Source organism: Sinocyclocheilus grahami, unplaced genomic scaffold, assembly GCF_001515645.1.
Source record: "Sinocyclocheilus grahami isolate Dianchi unplaced genomic scaffold, SAMN03320097.WGS_v1.1 scaffold21.1, whole genome shotgun sequence".
Taxonomy (NCBI): Eukaryota; Metazoa; Chordata; class Actinopteri; order Cypriniformes; family Cyprinidae; genus Sinocyclocheilus; species Sinocyclocheilus grahami.
Window position 1 is genome coordinate 4,784,911 of NW_015505200.1, and position 21,831 is coordinate 4,806,741.

The following is a 21,831-nucleotide window of genomic DNA, read 5'->3' on the forward strand; positions in this document are numbered from 1 at the left end:
ACATGTTGGTCAAGGTTAAAACAAATACACTAAAAAAGACAACATTATAAAGATAAGCCTATTTAACTTTTAATTTAGATTATTTGACGTTAAATGCATCATATAAGTCACTTTGGAATAAATCACAGTAGGCCTATGTATCATGATAAAAAAAACTTCACAGTCTGGAAATACTTTAGGCTATAGCAAATTATTTTGCGGACCCCCTATCACTTTAAGAACCACTGGTCTACACAGAAGAAAGAACTGTCTAGACTCTGCCCCTGTACGAGTTGTGTCGAGCTATTCATTAGTCTGTTTGATGAGAAAAATATGAAATGTAGTTGCAATAAAATGGGTTATTAATCCGTACAACTGCAGCAGTGGAGGACTATTATTCTGCTGTGTGACACTGCAGAAGAACTGATGATGGCACGGTTTGATCTTCGGCTGACCAATCAGCAGAAAGGGACGTTTAATTCCCGCCCACTTGTAGAAATCTAATATTCAAGCTGTTTATTAATTTTTCCACCAAAGAACGAAAAATTAAAATGTAAGCTGAATTCTCGTTTTTCGTTTTTTGGGGGAAAAAAAACTAAAACACGAAAAAGGAGCCGTTTTCTCATTTTTCTACTTTCAATATTAAATTAAAAAAACGAATGATCGAATGATACACGGATTAAGCAGCAGGACTGATTTCAACATTTATAATAATAAGAAATGTTACTTGAGCACCAAATCAGGATGATGTGACGCTGAAGACTGGAGTAAATGGCAGCTGGAAATTCAGCACTGCCATCAAATGAATAAATTAGTTTTTAAAATATATTAAAATAGAAACCAATTATTTAAATTGTAATATTTCACCATTTCACATAATATTACTGTTTTAATAAGTTTAATTTAAATAAATTAATAATACACCCTTGGTGAGCATAAGACAAATAATAATTAGTATTCCCAAAAATACTACTAAAGTAGTAAGACAAAGACTAAAGAAAATCCAAATTCTTGAAAAGAATCTCCTTAAAAATCATTGTACATTCATTCTAAAAAGGTTAGGATAACATACAACTTGTCATAAAATAAAGATAAGATATTTTAGATTTACTGGATTATTGCATATGAATTGTTATAATTAAGCACTACAACATAACACTATAATGCTTGTTACAACAACTAGGGATATACACGAGTTCTCTGAAGTGTCACCAAAGTTCAAAATACCATGATATAATCAGATAATGCCAAAGTCATGTGATTATTTTTCTTTAGAAGGAAATTCTTAAGATGTTCTTTGGAGAATGAGATAACTTTTCAGGAAGTACACGTAGGAACATTCATGCAAGCATCTTGGAATTTAACCAAGAAATGTCTTAACATCTTTCTTAAGAATTTTGTGAATCCTGCCCCTGTAAACTTTTTACTGTTTTTGTGCTCAAACAATCGCTTGACCTTGACATACAATTCACCTACCTCATGTCAAGCTAATTAATACATGCTTTAACATCTATTCTAAGCACATCCACATCAAACTCTCCAAATTTAATGGACTTATCATGCCATAGTGAACATCTAATTAAGAAAGCTTTTTAATCAGGAAACTGAAATTGAAAAAAAACGCATGAATATTTAAGATCTCAGCTCAACTTAGTCAGCTGCTAGTTCATTTGTATAAATTGGCTTTAAAGCACTCAGTCAAATTTAGAACAAGGATCAAAATTGAAATGAGGCTGTTGGTCGAGTTGGCAGTTAGTCAGGCATACTAAATATACACTATGCAAACCTCTCAGCATGACCTACATACAAATACATTTACAGACCTCCAACAGCAAGCTAACATGGAACGGTTTTCAAAACAGTTCTCCAAAATACATGCAAATGCACTCAAGCATTAAATTAAATATATGTTGATACCAAAACACCTCACCTTCCCAGCATAGTAAAAGGGAAACCAAAAGAGGAAGATATCAGAAAAAAATTCAGCCACACTGAAGAGTCCATAAACCACCCAGTAGGTTAGCCATTTGGTGTCATCTTCTTTATTGTTACTCTCAATGGCTTTGATGCTGCATGAGGAACGGAATGACATGTGAAAACAGGGCAGTCAGTGTGGGTTGCTCTCATTATTGTGCTTCCTAAATGCTGTGCAAACACATATGTGGGGTTCTCCAGGTCTAGCATCTGCACCAATATGCATACTAGACATTTGTGAAATTTGACATGTCACACAAACTTACGAGGCATACGCTGGGTATGCGAAACCAATCAAGTTGCAGAGGAGGGAGGCGCCATATCCAAATAACAGATAGAGTGCCACAATAGATACTGCACCTGCAGAACAAACAAGACACATGATCACTGCCATTATTCAAATGAAGAAGGCCATTTAGGAGTACTGATGACATTGTGTTTGGTGTCAGTGTTGACACTTAACAGGATGGAAGAAGCACAAACAAAGGCTGTCTATTTGTTTAAGTGTGAACATAAGGGAAGTTTTCATAGTCTAGACACTGCAATTCTGCACAGACACTCGAGGACATACTACATGTTTAAAAATAACACTTGGGAGTGGCTATTGGTAGAAGACACCACACATTAGACATCTCAAGTAACCAGTCAATGCAGTTGAACAATTGCACGGATAACTGGCACTTCATAGGTCATTTGTTTGATGTTTTTCAAACCAGCATGTTTTTTTATCTTAAAACAACGAGCAATAACAAATAGGCTAAATAGATGTAAATGCAACAGGGAAATGACATATCCCTCGGGGGTGGGGGCTGTTCATATGGCATCTGTTCTTGTCACACATACACACGCAAAGCAGAGTAAAGTTGTATTTGTAAATGACTCCTTTTTTCATTCGAAGCTCTTTGATGAATCAGGTGAACCGATTCTCAAAACCGGTCTGAACTATTCAACAAAGCGAACTGAATCAGCTTAAGTGGTTCCAGGGTCAACAGTTTATCGACTCAATGAACCGCGAACTGTCTTTTAATAAAAAAAATGTATCTAAAATCTTTTCTAAACAACAATGTTCCAAATTCTTGATTTGTTCAGGACCAGCAGTTTAAAAAGAACCGCTTCGGAAAAGTGACTCGGTCTTATCAGTATGACTCCCAGAGCACTTTGCACTCATTTGCAACATTCACCAAGCCTTTACATATGGGTGACAGTAACTTAAGTCACGTGTTAAAATAAACTCATACTTTTCTTAAGAAAATCAATATTCGATGGTAATGTTTACAAAGAAGAACTTTTAAACTCTCGCAAACCCAATAAAGCCTAAACTGATTGCCAACACAGTTTACATTCATAGCGTACGCCTTATATTCCTGACTAAATCATTAAAGTTGCTTTCAAACAAAAGATTAAAACCAGTCACATACCTGTTGCAGTGTACTGTTTCTTAACTCCAGTTTTTTCCTCTAAAACCGCTAGAAAATCCGTTACCACATTCTTCTGCTTAAAAAACGCTTCGTAGCGTTCTGTAACAGTATTTAACATGTTGTCCTTCCTCGTCTATAGTATAGCCGAATGTAGTGACCAAGACCAGAATTGTAAACAGTTTTCCAAACCAAGAAAAGTAACACTGTACTTTGATAAAGTTTGTCCCCTCGCAGCAGCAGCACAGCACAGCACTGGCTCACGACAGGATGGCACTGCGCGGCTGCGCACACAATCTACGGCGACCAATAGAATCAATACAAACACATGATTCCACCCCTCAACAGGTGATTATGATTCTGCTGAAACGCTGAGTAGGGAGTTGTGCTTTTGACTGAGAGCATGATAGCTTTGTTGGAGAGCCTGTCTTTTCAGAAGAACAAAACGTGCGCTCCTACTATTTCCTCACCGTTTACCCCGTTAACTGCAGCCGTGGTTGTAGGCCTAGCTTAATGCCAATAAATTAATATTTCTAAATTACATTTTGAATATTTAAGGCCAATCCAAAAGGCTATTTCGCTATGTGTTCCCTCAGACTACAACGGCATAACTTGTCCTTGTGTTGTCATGTCATCTCACCTAGAAACGTAGTTTGGGGGGAAAGCAGACACATATCTGTTTCAAAATTCACGTTTGAGTTTTGTTTGTATGTGATATTATATTGGAGTTTACTCATAAATTCAAAACCACCATCAGAAAAACCCACAGGAGATTCAAAGGGAACCCATATGGCTCTGATAGGTTGATATCTTTAGCCTATTAACAGCTATTGGGCTATATAAAATTAAGGCGTCTTACATAATGTCAATATCAAAAAATCTGTCAATATGCCACTAATCTTCAGTTTTAAAACACCTATTAACTGGGTTTCATCAAATGTATGCACTTGGTTTAGCAGTTTATTCCAAACACATCTGGCATTTTTAAAGTTTACCAGGGGAGGGCGCTCTCCTCTTGGTTGACAATGTCCAGCTGTCTGTCTTGGTCTCATTTTAACAGTGTTGTATGTTAAAATGAGTACGTTAACAATTGGCGCTTTTCCCCTGCATGGTACGGCACGGTACGGCTCGGTACGGTTCACTTTTGGGGGGTTTTCCACTGGGTACAGTACCTGGTACCTGGTACTTTTTTTAGTACCACCTCGGTTCTGGTTCCAAGCGTACCGTACCGTTACCAAACCGTGACGTGTTAACTCTGCTGATCACGGATTGGCCGGAGAGAATCGTCACTACCTGCGTCACTGAACTTGCGACACAAACACAACAGAAGCGCTAGATTTGAATCAGCACAGCCAGCGAAGGATCGAACGCAACTGTTTTGAACGAGCGCACCTTTTGTTAACAATCAAAAAGTGGCTGTTCCCTTTTGCACCGCCTATCTGTGTGATAAATGGTGCAAAAGTGATTTGTGCATCTGTAGAGGCAACGGCGCGCACTGTTCAGAGAGCAGAGAATTTCAGCCAATCAGAAGAGCTCATTTGGGCGCCTGAAACACGCCCCCTAGTTTTAACCACAACCCCGGAAAATCGCGAGCTGCGAGCATCTTGACAGCAACAAGTATCAAAAAAGGTATGTGGCTATTTTTTCTTTCTGAAATCATTTGTTTATAGTGATTCGTAGACTAGGATTTGTGCACCTGCAGTGAAGGATTCAAGAACGTGTAACTGTTGTGTTGTGTTTGTGGGAGAGAAAAAAATATCTACAAGTATGCAACTTTTGTCTGTGACTTCAGATTTACTGATACACATGTGTGGCTATTCTCTACAACTACAAATTCCGCTGTCACGGTCACTCAGTTGTTTTGCACCAAAAATACCTTCATACAACTGTAACGACATGTGAATAATCCCGTCCATTCTAAAGCGATACTAAACTGCAGCCGAACCGAGCCGTGCCGTACAGTACAGTACAGTGGAAAAGCGCCAAATGTTCGCTCTTTTAGGTGCTGCATACATGTTTTGACGGAACGTCTACACGTTCATTTATTAAATTAAGTATCGCTATTAAAATTATTAAACACCATTGTTCTGTAAAATAGAGAGACATGCATGAAGAATTTAACAGATTTATTGTGAATTCATGTAAATTTAGTCATACACATATTCAGGTTTGATTTTCTTTCTTTTCTTTTTTTTTGTCCTTTCTGTAATTATTCTTATTAAAATTTTCCATACACAGGATATACTGTACTGATTCTTAGCTGGAAGTGTGGTTTTTTTTTAAGCTGTTGCACTTTTTGTTGTGGTCAGGCCAGGATTAATCAACTTAATACTCCGACCAGTATTAAAACACCTCGTACACACACACACACACCTAAATTTAGATGATCTTTAATAGTTAGGTGTCTGGGTTAAATGAGACTATCACGTAATATCTGCACTGTTGTTTACTTTACTGGTTTTGCACTCTATCTGCCATATGCCTTGTGCTTTATATATATATTTTTTACATTTTACCTTATTTGTATAGTTGTATTTTGTATTTAATCTGTATCTATCTTTATTTATGTTCTACTGTAGTGTTATCTGTATGCACCAAGGGTCTGAGAGTAACGCAATTTAAATTCTCTGTGTATGTGCTGTACATGTGGAAGAATTGACAATAAAGCAGACTTGACTTGACTTGATCTCCTGACTGCTCACAATGCCAGCAATGTCACTAAATGGGACAGGCATACCCTAACTCTTAAAAGTCATCAGACCAAATTACAATGGATAACAATGCCATGTTGTGCCTGCAGACAGAGGATGTGCTAATTGTCCAGAGGACTTAATCCTCTTTTCACAGAATTGCGGAAGACTTTTTAATGATCATTAGCACCGCCATTGGCCGTACTGTGTGAAGCTGTGCCTCATTGCTGTATGATTAATATTTCTGTACATCTTATACTGAATAGATTTAGAGCAAATGTGTACATCATTGTCTGTAAAGCCTATAGAGTTTTTGACTAGTACCTACTACTACCATAATGTGTGTTTACATACACTCTGAGTTGTCCTTCTCCTATTTAATCGAGTCGTGCACAGTCACTCGCTGACTAATGATTTTTCAGTGTCTCTCCATTCCTGTGCTTTATGGTGTGACGTCAAAGCAGTCGCAGTGGTTATTTAGGTTGACGATGCAGTGAGTGAATATATCTGCTCCTAGTAAATGGATTAGTGTTTGATCGCACCTGAGACACCGCTGTCGTCACCTGTGATGGTCTTCATTACATATGGAGAAATTCCAGCCTCTCAAGTCTACTCTAAATCCGCATGTAGTGGGACTACATGTAATAATCTACACACTGTAAAATGAATACTGAAATTTATTTGAATATACGGATTACATACATTGATTTGATTGCATAAAACTATGCTTTGGTTTATGTTTAATATAATTTTAAACTCAAATACTAATTGGAGCTGTGGTCTAGTGGTTAGTGCATAGGTTCCAGATGTTCAGCTGCTCTTGTGGATTTGAGCCTGGCATGTCATATTCCCAACTCATTCTTCCCACAGATAGCTATGCCATACTTACATTATTCTTGCAATGTAAGCTTTTTTTTTACAATAAACCATGATTTATATTAAACTCGTATTGTTTTGAAACTGACCCCACACTGACCTTGGCCTTGGGTTCCCAGGATTAGTGCTTCACCACTTTATCGTTCCACAGTCAATGGCCTCCAGACTCTGACTAGGTACTTTTAATACCCTTATTCCTTGTAATCGCCTCTGACTGCACTGTCGTGAAGGCAGTGGTTTGGATTTATACTTGATTGCTTAATCTGTTGTTAGAAAAGGTTTACACAGAAAGGCTTCCTGCCCACACAGATCTTAGCATGGATGAGAACCGGAGCAGCTCAAGGCCGGCATCTTCCCAGTGCCATTCCCCTCCTGTGAACCCCTTGAGAAATATGGTGGAATATTTCAAGAACCTTATCAAGAACTCAGTATCTCCAAAGTTTTGTGTATGGGTAAAGGACTACTGCAGAAGGAACGGCTTGCTCACCTTATCACTGTTAGCAGTGATGTCGGGTTGTGTAGTGGGATTCACATTAAGAAGCTTGAACTTGTCAACACAGGTAATGTGGAACATAAAGCTTCAAACTTGTTATTGAAGAATCTGTTTTGAGTCCTAACATCAGCAGTGGACTGGTGTTGTTTTAAATAGTTTTTTGGGACAAAAAAATCAATTTGTTTGTTATCCTTAGAACAGGTTAAAAGGTTGCTCATTTAAAATATAAATTGTGTGTGGCTTTTAAAAATGAATGCGCTAGCAACTTAACATTAAGTACAGTCATTATAATAATTGAATAAAGAAATGTTCCGGATTCAAAACAAGTCAAACTCTGTTGGCATGTTGATTTGCACAGACAATAATTTAGACTCATCACTAAATAATGCAAAAGCTGAGTTTATAGTAATGCACTTAAAATGAAAATCTATGGCACAAAGCAGTGCACCAGGACGAATACACACTGTAGCCACAAAACCTTAACATTATTCATGTCTAATATGATTAAAATCACGTATTAACATTTAAAGTTATATCCAATTTTTCACAATATACTCAAGAGTACCATAAGAACTGTTTACATCAAATATGTAAATCAGAAATTCATAACCGGAAGTGCAGTTGCCTTGAACAGTAGTGCAGTTGCTGAATGGATGATATAGAAAACTTTACAAAACAAATAACACGGTGTAACAACTTTTTGTAAAGCTTTAACAAGAATGTTTTACATGTGCTGTCAATAGCACTTTGCTTCTTTAGAAGCTAGAACGCTCCTTTAATTGTAAGATGTTTTTGATGACCTTTGCTCTTGAAGCCTGATCAACATATCACATTTACACAATATATTTTCCAGCCTATGTGGCATTTGTACTCAAAACTAGGTCTTAGTCCTGCTTTTTGATGATGTGACATCTGGCTTTTGTTACCCACAAATAAAACTCCAAACAGCTTTCAAGGTCAACTAAGGAGAAACACGCATTACTTAAAGTCAACTGACGTAATTCTCCAGGGATATTACAGAAATAGTAAATATTGAAAGTAATTAATTCTAGTAGAGTTTAAATGTTTGAAATGAATTGAAATATTTTAATAGCAATGTCACTAAAAGCCATGTTTTCTCTTTTCCCTCAGGCAAAAATCTACTTTTCTTTTCCTGGAGAACTTCTAATGAGAATGCTAAAAATGTTGATTCTTCCTCTCATCACGTCCAGGTAACTACACACCATATCACTGCTTTTTAGTTTACCAAACACATTTTTGAAAACCTAACAAAATATCTTTCATCAGAAAAAAATGTTCCATCATGAGAAATTCTTCATTTCTGAAGTTTGAAATCTTTTTCAATTAATAGTGGGATAGTTGATTGTTATAAAAGGATATATATATATAGAGTCAAAAATTTAGAAGAAGTGTGAGAGTTACTTGAAACCAATATGGAGATGAGTTGCAGTCAGCCCCTATTAAAATTAAAAAGAAAAGTGTCTGCATTTAGGGGAGGTAGTTATATGTGAGATATTTGATGTGATATTTATAATAATGATTGAAACGCCAACACTTTCCTTACAGTTTAATGTCTGGCTTGTCTGCTATGGACACCAAGGCCAGTGGACGCCTGGGCCTTCTCACCATCACATATTACCTGTGGACTACCTTCATTGCTGTAATCGTGGGGATTATTCTGGTACTGATCATTCATCCCGGAACTGGCACTGAAAAAGAGGGGCATAAAGCCTCAGGAGGGCCAGTGATGACGTCTGCCGATGCCCTGCTTGATTTGATCAGGTATCTTCACAATAATAACAAAACCTACCTCTCAGTTTTTGGCAGAAACAGTATAAGGGAGAGGAGACAGACCACTTGTAGAAATATGAATAGGATATGGCAGCTGTAGGAAAGGAAGTCCCGCCCTTCAGTTAAAACAGCCAATAAGCTTATTGGTATATAGGTGGCATTTTGTTTCATTGCTCTGCAAGTGCAAATACACATTAGCTAGAGAAACCTGAAAACTACAGTTTTAACATTTTCTGTCAGATATATTAGTTATTTCAAATGTGTTATTTATGTTAGTTTCTCTATTCAAGCAGAAAAGAACTGTACTTTCATCCTTAGTCTTCCTTAGTGAGCGTTTATTATTGTTATTACTTCAACCAAGTCCCTTTTAAAGTAAGTCAGTCCAATATGTGTCTATAGTTGTCATTGCCAAGATGGCCGTCAAGTGGACTGGCTTACCTTAAAAGGGACTTAGTTGAAGTGTGGTGTTTGAAAAAAATGTAGAAAAAATATTGTTAAAAAACATTCCTTTTCGCCCTTACTAAGGATGACTAAGGATGAAAGTTTAGTTATTTTCTGCTTGAATAGAGTATGGTTAAAGTGTGGAGTTGGACAAAAATGTAGACAAACAAGCTTTAAAGTATTTTCTTTAAAGTCAATGTGAAACCAAAATAGATTCCATTTATGTTCTTAATTTGTTCATTTCATTCTTAATGTTTCTTTCTTGATCATATTGCTATTCATCAGTGTTTGTCGTTATAATGTTAAATTAGAATGTAACTACTTGCTCATTGTCTTCCTTTTCCACCTCACTTAGGCAGAAATATAGTGAAAATAGTGTTAACCAACAGACAAACAACTGTTTAGACATTGTTTCAGCAAACTAGCATTTAACATTCCGGTATATAATGTTCACAAAATCCAATCAGTTCCCCTTGGATAAAATCAAGTTCTGCTCTGCATTATTTCTCATTGAATATCCTGTTTCACCTTTTCTCTCAGTTACATCTTAAATTTGTTGTCTTGTATAAAACACATCTGTATTTTATTTATTTTATTGACTATCCCATTCAAAAAACAAACTGTAAGCAATGCATTTCATTTTTGTTGATCAGTCTAAGAAACGCCTTAAACTTACATAACTGATTTCGAGCTGAAGTCCAGCTTTCGAGGCTTAAGCTTCCCTTTTGCTCTATCCTGTCACTGGACAGAAGGATTGGAATTAGGTATATTTAGAGAATGACATGGCTTTTCCCGAGTGCGAAAGATCCTCCTAAGCTCCGGACCAGATTTAATTGGATTGTAGTCAGGGACACGCCAGTAGAATTGGTACTTTATAAATAAAGCATTAGCCGATAGCCTCTGTCCTCCAAGTCTTCAGGCTGAGATAAATCATACCAGCTTTTTTTTATTATTATTTTATTTAGCAGGCTGTGACACAGCCTTGTACAATACCTCAAATCAAGTAATTCTAAAACAAACCATGTGTAATTTTTGGCATGTGTTGGCTGCAGAAAACAGTCTAATAGTACACACTATACTTTATATAGTATACACTGTGTTTAAATCTGTGGCCTTATGTATGACAGGTTTTGTGTGTTTTTCCAACAGGAACATGATTCCGTCCAATCTGATTGAAGCCACATTTCAGCAGGTGGGAGAAACAAATGAAGAGCAGAGGAATGATTCATCTACAGTGTTTTGTATCTAATCCATGTCCATCTGTGCTCTTCTGTTTCAGTATAAAACAGAGCTTGTGCCCAATTTTAAAAACAGCGAAAAATCATCACAAGCCAACTTTGTGTACATCATGCCAGACTATGAAAACCCCAAGATGGGTCACCCAGTGTTTCTTGAACTCACTCCTCCTCCTGAAATCCACTACAAGATTGTACCAGGGAAAAGCAATGGGATGAACGTGCTAGGAATCGTCATTTTCTCTGCCACTATGGGTGTGTATAATAGAGAACTGTCTTGTATTACACTATAACCCTGCTGAAAAGATCAGCTTAGATCAGATTATGCTGGTTTCTGTTGATTTGGGGTTGTGGTCAAGGAGTTCACCAATCAAACTAGCTGTTTATAGCTGGTTAAACTACTTAAAAAGCCTAATGGGAACACTAGTATACCAGCATCCCATGTTGGGGACTAGTGTCCAAAATACTGTACAACACAATGGAGATCATCAGTGTTGAATTTTTTTCAGCAGGGAAGCAGATTTATTGTACAATTTAAACAGTTTAGATCAACATGACAGAGTTTTTGCAGCTCATTTACTAAAATAGGATATTTAACAAGAACATGTGGAGCAGGACTTAATCCATTGCATCAGGTTTTAATTGTATTTTGAAAAAGTGGTGTCTATGAAAGAAGGCTAATAGATAGAGGGATTGAAAAATAGGAGGGATTTGTGATTTCTAAATTGAAAAAGACTCTAAATACCGTTCAAAATTTATGGGGTAGGTAAAAATTTTTATTTGCCTTTGTAAATAAGTCTCTTATGCTCAACAAGGGTGTGTGTATTTGATAAAAAATATTTATTAGATTTTTTTTTAATATATATTATTACAGTTTTAATAAGCTGTTTTCTATTTTAATATATTTTTCCAAATTAATTTATTAATCGTGTGATGGCAAAGCTGAATTTTGTTCTTTAGTCCTTGCGCAATAAAAGTTATACAAGTTAATAACTTAGTTAAAATATTTTTTTTCTCCGCAGGTCTTCTGCTTGGTAGAATGGGATCCAGAGGTTTACCTCTAGTAAATGTGTGTCTTTGCGTCAATGAATGTGTCATGAAGATCATCAATGCTGCTATGTGGTGAGTAGATGTGGATTGTGAGAGATTTGTAATGTCAACTATTACAGAAATGTTCACTATTAGACATACTACATAACTACAAGGACAGTCATCACATGTTTTGTCATGCAAACCTGTGAAAGCAGCAAGTGACTGGCAAATAAAGCATAATCCCAGACCAAAACAAATGAAGAGCCAGCTGTCTCTTTAATACACACCAAAATACGTCAGTGTAATAGTTTAAAAGGAGCTCTAAGCCTCCTCATTCTACTAAATGAGGTTGGCAGTGGAAAGGTGTTCTGGTGTACGAGAGTCAGAGGCCAACTGAGAAGCTGATTTAGTCCGTCAGTAATGCATTTAAAACTCAGTCAAGTGCATGCACCTACAATAAGCAAATTATAAATATATTTTGTTTTAACACTCCAGTCTCTTTGTACAGGTACTTCCCATTTGGAATCGTATTTCTGGTTGCTGGGAAGATCCTGGACATGCATGATCCTGCGGTCCTTGCGGAGAAGCTGGGGATGTACTTCATGACTGTTCTGGCGGGACTGTTCGTCCATGGTGTGATTTTGCTGCCACTGTTCTTCTTCCTGTTCACTGGGAAAAACCCCTTTAGCTATATCCGCGGCCTCCTCCAGGCTCTGGTTATTGCTTTAGCAACTTCATCCAGGTAAGGAAGCCGGTTTGAACAGCCTTTCAGCTCGATGCAACAGAAACAAATGTTAATCCATGAACTATTTCAGGGAATAGTTCCATTAAATCACATTCAATTGAATAATAAAAGTGTTTTTTCTTGTGGTGTTCCAAGGGATTATGAATCTTAACCTTTCTAATTATACAATTTGAAATACGCAATTTATATTTGTATATTTAAATCATCCTTCTCTTTCCAGTTCAGCTACTCTGCCCATTACAATGAAGTGCTTACTGGAGAACTGCCACGTGGATCGGAAAATCGCTCGATTTGTTCTTCCTGTGGGTGCTACTATCAATATGGATGGCACAGCACTATATGAAGCAGTGGCAGCCATCTTCATTGCCCAGGTCAATGAGTACGAGCTTGACTTTGGACAGCTAGTTACTATTAGGTAAAGTATTTCATTTACATTCAGAAAAATATACACTACTGGTCAAAAGTTTTGAATAATTAAAACTTTTACGTTTGAAAGAAGTCCCTTATGCTTAACCACAACAAAACGGTAACAAAGTAATATTGTGAAATATTATTATATAAATCAATTATCACAATTTAAAAGAACTGTCATCTATTTTAATATATATTAAAAGGAAATTTTTTCCTGTGATGGCAAAGCTGAATTTTCACCAGTCATTTCTCCAGTCTTCAGTGTCACATGATCCTTCAGAAATCATTCTAGTATATTAAAAATAAATTATTTTGTCCACACATTAGACGCATTAAATAGATACTTAGTAGATAAAATACTAATTTCAAAAAACATGAAAAATTCTATCATTCTAAACTTTTGACCAGTAGTGTACAGTGACAAAGCTGCATGTTCCAATGAAGCTGCATGTTGACTTTGACCATCTATTCTCAGTATCACAGCTACAGCGGCAAGTATCGGAGCAGCTGGAATCCCTCAGGCTGGTCTTGTTACCATGGTTATCGTTCTTACCTCAGTGGGTTTGCCTCCAGATGACATCTCACTTATTGTAGCTATCGACTGGATCCTGTAAGTACAACACACTTAAATACTACAGCATATACACCACAAGTAACTCAATGAAAGTAAATCTCAAGTATCATTTTTCATCAGGGACCGATTTCGAACAATGATCAATGTGCTTGGAGATGCATTAGCCGCAGGAATCATGGCTCATTTGTGCAAAAAGGACTTCCAGAAAAACATCCCATCCTCAAACAACTCAGAGAGAGTAAGATATATCCACCATGTGCTCATTTACATATCTATATTCCTAACTAGGAAATAAGCAAGTATCGTGTGCAGTAGTGGCCTGTTGCGTACCAGTAACAATAATAGGCCATATTAGATCAAACCAGCCATATTTGACAGCTGCATAATCACTGAATTTTGTGTCTTGCAGCGAGATACTGTGATATCTTTTGGAAACCAAAGCGTGCAGAGTTTTCCCACATCTGAGGTTCCACTTCTGGCAAACAGGGACTACATCTTAGAGGTTGTCGGGGATCAGGTGATTGAGAGGCCGGCTACCTGTTATAACCTCTGCCAAGTCTAACTTTGACAGACCAAGATACCAAGCAGGAGCAGAAGTTGCCTTGACTTCACAAAAACCTTCCCCCTTTTCCTCCCCTTTGTTCCACATTTGTGCCATTCTGTGTTTTTACATCACAGATGTTACTGTTACCTAAAGTGTCGCCTTTGGTGAACTTGAAAACTAGGACATTTGGGTGCTTTTGACACCTTAAAATGGGGGGGTTTGTAAAATATATAAAACATTTTTTAAATGTTCATCTTCTAGAATTGCCTTAAATGCAAAAGTTAATGACAGACCACAATAATAATACTACCACAATAATAAAACCCATGTCCAAAAGGTAAACATTACGCAACTAGCAAGTCGATTGGGGCTCCAGATATGGATCATCAGTTGCCTTGTCATACAGTGTACGGTGAAGACAAAATATGATTTGTAAACAGAGATGGTGTCTCTCTTCATTATGTTCACAGTTCAGAATCCCTCTGTTCAATTCATCTGGGATGGGAAGTCGTTGTACACTGGAATTACAAATTGTTTATTTTCTTAATAAAAAATTTAACTTTTATTATTCATAAAGAACAAGAACTACTGGTTATTGGTTTATACTTGAAACCTAAAAGATACACCTATAAATCATATATCACCAAAAACCACCTCTAATCACAAACTAAAAATGTGGAGAAAATTGTTTAAAATGGAAAATCTTTATGAAAATTTTACCCCGATATAGATTTTTCAGTATACTAATACCAAGACACAAATTTCCAGATTTGCAAAGATGCCCTATATTTTATTTCACAACTACATGTTAGACAGTTGCTCATAACAGATGTTCACTGTAGAATCAAAAAGTATTTCATTAAAAAATTAAGACACACCCATCAATATCAACACATAAAACCATACACAATAAGCTAAATAAATAAATTCCACCATTCAATAACCTTACAGTATTTCCTACATAAATTAAGGCTTAAAACAAGCAACCATCCAGTAAATTCTACTTGATATTTCTCACAAATGGCATCTCTGTTGACCCTTAAACATTGGGAGTTTTTAATCTTTGAAACATCAGGATATCAAAAAAAGATGGTTGCTATAATTACTACTAATTATGAAAATCACTTTTTAATATTGCACATATGCCAAAACGTGCACAAAAAAAGAGAATGCCAAGGTTAAGTGTTTCATATCAATGGCGTGTAACCAACCGTGGTAAAGCTGCTAATAGGTTCACATGAACCATGAAGTAACAGGTGACACTGGTTGATCCAAGTATAGTAAACGGCTGCTTAGTGCTTATAACAACTTGACGAGATAGAATATAGTGTCACTGTACAAAAACAGACAATTAGGATTAAATGTCAGTCACCAATAATATAAATATTTGCACGCACACACAATACCAACCTTACGTCTTGTAGCAGAGAGCATTAAGAACTGTCTGTGCTGAAAATAATCAAATCTTACATGAGGCATTGTGGAAAATTAATGGGATGTTCTAACTACAGGAGAATTTATGTGGGGTTTACAAGCTTCTATTTGGAAGACCTCAGGGGGAGTCAAAGCTGAGGGGCATGACTGTACAACCGTGAGACTATGAGTGAGCCTGCTGTCCTGTTTCTAGCTTCACCACTGCTCATCAGCGAGATCTACAGCTGAAAACCTCTGGAACAAGTTGAATATGAATCACTAAGGACGGCTAAATAAACAGCACTCCAGTGGCCAAATCAAAGTCAACCATTGTCAGATAGCCAAGTTGTATATTTAAGATTTGGTCCAATGCCTGACATACTAATACTAAAAGTCCTCAAAATACTCAATTAAAATTTAAATGTGGTTATCTAATATTTCTCATGAGGTCTTTGTGGACTAAAAACTCTGTTGACTGCATCTATAAATATGGAAATAGTCTTGCGTTGACTTATACTGCACCTATAAATGGATAAAGTAAAGAACTAATTAAAAGATAAAATAAAGAAACAAAACAAAAAGTTGAGCAAAACAAAATAAAATTTAATGATTGTAAATGCCATGTGAAACAAAATGAAAGATTTCAAAAGGAAACACAAAAGCAAAAGAGAAAAGAAAACACAAAAATATCACAAGGCAGTCTTTAAAAAAGCATATGCATTAGTACTGGATATCTATTTTCAAATAATCAACCTAAACTTAAAGTATGTTTTAGCCTAGAGAAACAAAAACGAAAGCAAATGCAAGCCATAAACATAAGATGCTGATGCTCAAATGTTATTACATTTTTACATAAATACTCAGTATCTAGTATTCAGTTGTCCAAATCTTTTTGGAATATGCTTAGGGATATGCAACCTGCACCTCTGCTGGGAGAAGCTAAACCTTCCATTCATGTCTTTGGTCCATTCATGTCTTAGTTATCAGTCTATTCAGAGGGTCCCTTGCAAAAAATTAACAAGTCAGTTAAAGATTTTCCCCTAACAGGCTGTTTATAGACAGTCTGCTTTCTTTACCATTACCTCTTTTTCTCAATGAAGCACTCAGCATGCTACATTTAAAACTCAGATTTTAATAAACAAAAACGGTTGCGAGACGGATCATGATATTCCTGCCAGACCAAAAAGTGCTACATTACTGAGAGCAAAGAGGAAAAACATCATCAAATTAAGGCATCGTAAATACTGAAGAGCTATGTAGGATGAAGATACTGACAAAAAGACAAAAATCTGAGTTTTAAATCCAGCATCTGGTGAATGAGGTTTCCGACCAAATATGGCACATAGCAACAATATCAGGCTAACATCAGAGAGACAAATTTGTATCAAATGTGAAATTGGTCAAATATTGGGATAAACCAGAAGGCCTAATACACTTGCATTTGAAGCATCCAACAGCTTGAATCTTAAAAGAAACAAAAATAAACTGTCAAACGAGGTGTCTAAACAAGACTTAGAAACATGAACATTTGCGAAGACTTGATTACACTAAAAATAATTTTCTTTTTCAAAACTGCGCCAATTTCTCTGGCTTCGCAGACAACATCCCTCTCCTTCATTTTCCTGGCAACCCTACTTTCTACTTGTGCGACTTGCTTGTTTTGAACGACACTTGTAAAATCTTGTCCCCGAGGCGGTAGCCGTTGAGGCCAGCGATAGCCATGGCTGCCTCTTCATAGTTTGGCATGGTAACAAACCCAAATCCTTTGCACTTGTTGGTGTTGAAGTCGCAGATCACTTTCACATTTGTGACGGCACCGAACGGCCCGAACATCTGCCACAGAATGCCCTCATCTGCATCCTGGCCCAGGTTGTAAACGAAAATACACCAGCCTGACGAGGAGTTTCCAGGCATGTTAACTCCAGACATACCACTCATGTGGTCCACACTCATTGGAGAGAACCTGAGGACAGGAAATCACAACTTTCAGTTCATAAGATTCACACACACAGTGTTTTAAAGACAAAGAATTTTCATTTTTGGGAGAGAGTTCCATTTAGGAATGATGTGGTAGGCAAGCAATGTCTGACTTCATTCACCTGAATCTCTGGGCCTGGTGGTGGACGGGCCCCCCAAAGCGGCGAGGCTGTGTGTGGTAAACAGGTGGAATAATTTGTGAGTTTTTCACTTGGTTGGGACTGGCAGCGAACTTTACAGTGATTGGCTCTGCAGCTCCTGGCGGCTTCTGCCCATTCAAGTCCTTAATTGCATCCTCTGCCTCTGCTCTCTTGTCAAACCGAATAAAAGCCACACCACGAGAGAGTCCTGCAATAAGAATAAATTGTAAGCACTTAAATGCACACCAAGTGTGACAGACACAACTATGCTTATCTACCAACCTGACACTTGATCGACGAGGACACGGGAGTTGATTATTTTGCCATAACGTGCAAACATTTCTTCTATGTCCTTCTGCGTCATTGTTTTAGGCAGCCCACTTATGTAAAGGTTGGCATCCTTTATGGTATCAGAGCTTGGCCTGGCATATGACACCTGTCAGGAAGAGCAAAGTTAAAAGATCAGATCTTGAAGAAACACCTCCCCTGGAGGGGAATCATTTAAAAAACTAAATGTAAAAAAATGTAGATACAAACTTTTGCCATTTTTTTCAAACTGATTTTTTAAACTGCATTTTTCTTTTTTAAATAAGGAACACCCCCAATATGTTGAAAAAATTATTTGTACCATGTTTTTTTCCTTACAAATATTAAATAATATTTTATAGAAATAAAAAAACAATTAGAAAATATTCTATAGAATTCAAAAATGCATTAAAGCAACCTGTAAAAAATTATAAAATAAAACTCTTGAAATTGATAGATATAAATATTGAAAAGCCTGCTAAAAAGGCCACAACCAAGATGCCATCAGGTCTGAGCAATTCAACAACTTTACTTTGTTTTCGCTGCCTTGTTGTCAAAACGGCGGTCTGACCTGAAGCAATGACACATTTAACTTTACACAGGAGCACCTTTTGTCACATTACCTTGATAGTTTTAGACTGTAGTCTCAGTCCATTGAGAGTACTGATTGCTCTTTCTGCATCACTAGGGTTAAGATAGTTAACAAATCCGTACCCTAAACTGTGGCCTAGAGAAAAAAAAAAGGAAAACAATAAAACAAACAAAACAAAAAAAAGTTGAAACGTTCCAAATACAAAGGAAAAAAAACATCCTAATATCAAATGTTAAACTTCTGGGGAAAAAAATGTAATGCCACCAAACAAATAAATCCACACTGACTTACACATATGTGGGAAAGGCCTGAGAAATAAAACTAAAAATAAGTTGTTTTTTGTGTCAACACTGAAATGAAGGCTACGCAATTGTAAATAAACACTTAAGTGCATCTGAAGTCGGAAATCGTTCAAAAACTTTTAGCAACATCACGGCTATATGCAAACCCAGCAAACAAAGCTACTGCATCCCTAAAACAGCGAAGACTAAACATATTTTCTCAGATCTTCCTCTCAACACTTTTTTTTGGTCTAATTTGAAAGCAGAGTGCCAAGTGCTAATAAATACTTGCCTGCTACTTTGTCCCGAATAAGTTTAGCAGACTCCACCTCCCCAATGCTGCTGAAGAGACTCTGCAGCTCATCTTGGCTCATATTCTGAGGCAAGTAGTTGATGATGAGGTTTGTTTTGCAATCTTTAGGCTCATCAGCCATGTGATCTTCGTAACCGTTCGACATGTCATAGACCTCCTGGAAATAATAAAAACAAGTTTCTGTGAGGGTTATACACAATGAAAGCAGAAATCAACATTTAATTGGGACTATTTAATGCAAACTCATTGTGCACTCATAAAACCTGGGAAAATGCTGTAAATAGTATTGCTCATTTCTTGCTGTTGATACCTGACAGTTTTTTTGTTGTATAAAGAGACTCAAAATTAGGCCTAAATCTTGCTTTTCAATTACTACAGCTGGCAAGCCAGTAATAGAATGAAAAACATGCAATTTAAGAAAATTAAATTAAAAACACTCCTATACATTTGTGGGAGAATACATTAACATTATAATACTTAAAAGCTAGCCTACATATTACTGCCTTTTTCATTAATAATGGAACGTCCCATTCAAAAAAAATTTTAATCAGACAAACAAAACAGTTTTATGGCTAATGTGTGAATTATGTTTTATATTTTTCTCTAGGGTAGAAATAATGCATCTGTAAGAGAGTAGTTCTTACAAATGCATCAGTGATTAATTACACAGAAAACAGATATTTTATTCATTTATTTAACATTAATTCCACATTCCCACTCTACATGACAAATAAACAAAAACATCACAACTTTATGGGAAAACAAAGGGGGGGAAAAGGTAACACCTCAACCATACTTAAATACCTTTAACCAGGAACAGGAACAAAATTGTCTTTCAGAGCATATTTTACCTCCGTCTAACTAATATGTAACCTACAAAATCTGCCTTTAACCATTTTGTTCCCTAAATTTGCAAGTCCAATATATCACAAAAATTAACTAAAGTGATTAAGTGATAAGAATATATACCAGGCTAAGATAGTAAAAAAATAAAACAAATATGTGACCCTGGACCACAAAACCAGTCATAAGGGTCAATTTTTTGAAATTGAGATTTATACATCATCTGAAAGCTGAATTTTTCATATACTAATATTATATTTAATATTTCATTATATTTCATAACCATACATCAATTTCCATTGATGTATGGTTTGTTAGGATAGGACAATATTTGGCTGAGATACAACTATTTGAAAATCTGGAATCTGAAGGTCCAAAAAAAATCAAAATATTGAGAAAATCGCCTTTAAAGTTGTCCGAATGAAGTTCTTAGCAATGCATATCACCAATCAAATTAAGTTTTTATATATTTACTGTAGGAAATTTACAAAATATCTTCATGGAAGATGATCTTTATTTAATGTCCTAATGATTTTTGGCATAAAAGAAAAATCAATAATTTTGACCCATACAATGTATTGTTGGCTATTGCTACAAATATACCCCAGCGACTTAAGACTGGTTTTGTGGTCCAGGGTTACATGAGCAAAAAGACAGATACAACTATATCAACTGGACTGCAGTTATTTTACATGCTATGATCAACACCGTCTCCAGTGGAGTCTAGCTGAAACTGCACGTGACCAATTTATTTGACAAATAAATAAGTTTGTGTACATTAAAAAAAGGGGTCTTGAATGTCTAATGGCACTCCATCAAGGCAAGAAAATGATCACTAGGGTGACCGTGATTATTCTGATATCGGACAGTGTCCCATTCATATTAGAAGAGGGGTCTTATTGTGTATTCCACACGGGTAGCCAGTCAACCTTCAAGGCTGAAACAAACAAGCATTATTACTGACCCTCCCACAACCCAACACTGGAAGTTTTGATAAAGTGGTCTGAATCGCTCAGACAATTCAGCTCACTCTCTATCCAACTACTTTAATCGTGAGCTGGCCCTTATAAGCATGGTTAAACTTTGCAGCACTTGCCAGGTCAAATACCTTCAACTGACTTTATGCAACACCTAATAAGATAAGTCTAGTGCATCTAGTTAAAAGCCTACCTCAGATGAGAGCATTACACCTTAAGTATTGCTTGCTTATCACACAGGCTACAGCACTACATGGACGAAAACAGCCTACAAGCACCAAGCACTAGAGCCCGACCGATATGGGTTTTTTGGGGCTGATACCGTTATTAGGGAGTAAAAAATGCCGATATCGATATATCGGCCGATATTCTGTGTATATTATAGTACAGTACCAGTCAAAAGTTTGGACACTTTCCCATTCGTGTGTCCAAACATTTGACTGGTACTATATATAGAATACAGTATATACATAAACAGAATATATATATACATAAACATTTTTTGCAATGATCACTCAAATGTGGTGATCAAACACTTATAATGACGTGACAAGATACATAATGGAGGCAGGATATTTAACAATAAACTTTATTATCCAAAATGAGTCTGACAATAGTGCACTGAACAGTAAAGTTGAAGTGTATTCAACTTTAATTCAAATCAATTCCATTCAACTTTATTTCGTTGAAGTTTATTTCACTTCGGAACATTCATTCACGGATTTGAACTACCATCTTCACACACAGACAAAACTTACTAGAGAAGTGTGACATAATATACCTCTGTAA

General features: G+C 36.4%; 3 protein-coding genes across 5 annotated transcripts in view; 1 reads left to right on the forward strand and 2 right to left on the reverse strand.

Moving 5' to 3' along the window:
- Nucleotides 1-1,794: 1,794 nt before the first annotated feature.
- Nucleotides 1,795-3,715, reverse strand: LOC107558795 (receptor expression-enhancing protein 6-like). Its single transcript, XM_016242484.1, has 4 exons — nt 3,372-3,715; nt 2,220-2,313; nt 1,910-2,048; nt 1,795-1,815 (listed from the first exon to the last, which is right to left on the reverse strand). Exons 1-4 carry the CDS (start codon nt 3,487-3,489, stop codon nt 1,795-1,797), a joined length of 372 nt encoding a protein of 123 aa, XP_016097970.1. The 5' UTR covers nt 3,490-3,715.
- Nucleotides 3,716-7,168: 3,453 nt separating this feature from the next.
- Nucleotides 7,169-14,729, forward strand: LOC107557414 (excitatory amino acid transporter 5-like). Its single transcript, XM_016240832.1, has 11 exons — nt 7,169-7,494; nt 8,559-8,638; nt 8,994-9,209; nt 10,809-10,851; nt 10,939-11,149; nt 11,917-12,016; nt 12,435-12,668; nt 12,892-13,086; nt 13,558-13,692; nt 13,777-13,894; nt 14,066-14,729. The coding sequence occupies exons 1-11, from the start codon at nt 7,252-7,254 to the stop codon at nt 14,216-14,218; spliced, it is 1,728 nt and encodes a 575-aa protein (XP_016096318.1). The 5' UTR covers nt 7,169-7,251; the 3' UTR covers nt 14,219-14,729.
- Nucleotides 14,730-16,907: 2,178 nt separating this feature from the next.
- Nucleotides 16,908-21,831, reverse strand: part of LOC107557423 (ELAV-like protein 1) — a 7,845-nt gene continuing 2,921 nt past the window's right edge. For all 3 annotated transcript variants that reach the window (XM_016240856.1, XM_016240843.1, XM_016240850.1), the window contains 5 exons: nt 19,202-19,379; nt 18,660-18,763; nt 18,013-18,166; nt 17,713-17,938; nt 16,908-17,576 (listed from right to left, as the gene is read on the reverse strand). In XM_016240856.1, coding sequence (XP_016096342.1) covers nt 17,252-17,576; nt 17,713-17,938; nt 18,013-18,166; nt 18,660-18,763; nt 19,202-19,367 — 975 coding nt within the window. In that variant the 5' untranslated portion in view covers nt 19,368-19,379 and the 3' untranslated portion in view covers nt 16,908-17,251. The remainder of the gene's footprint in view (nt 17,577-17,712; nt 17,939-18,012; nt 18,167-18,659; nt 18,764-19,201; nt 19,380-21,831) is intronic.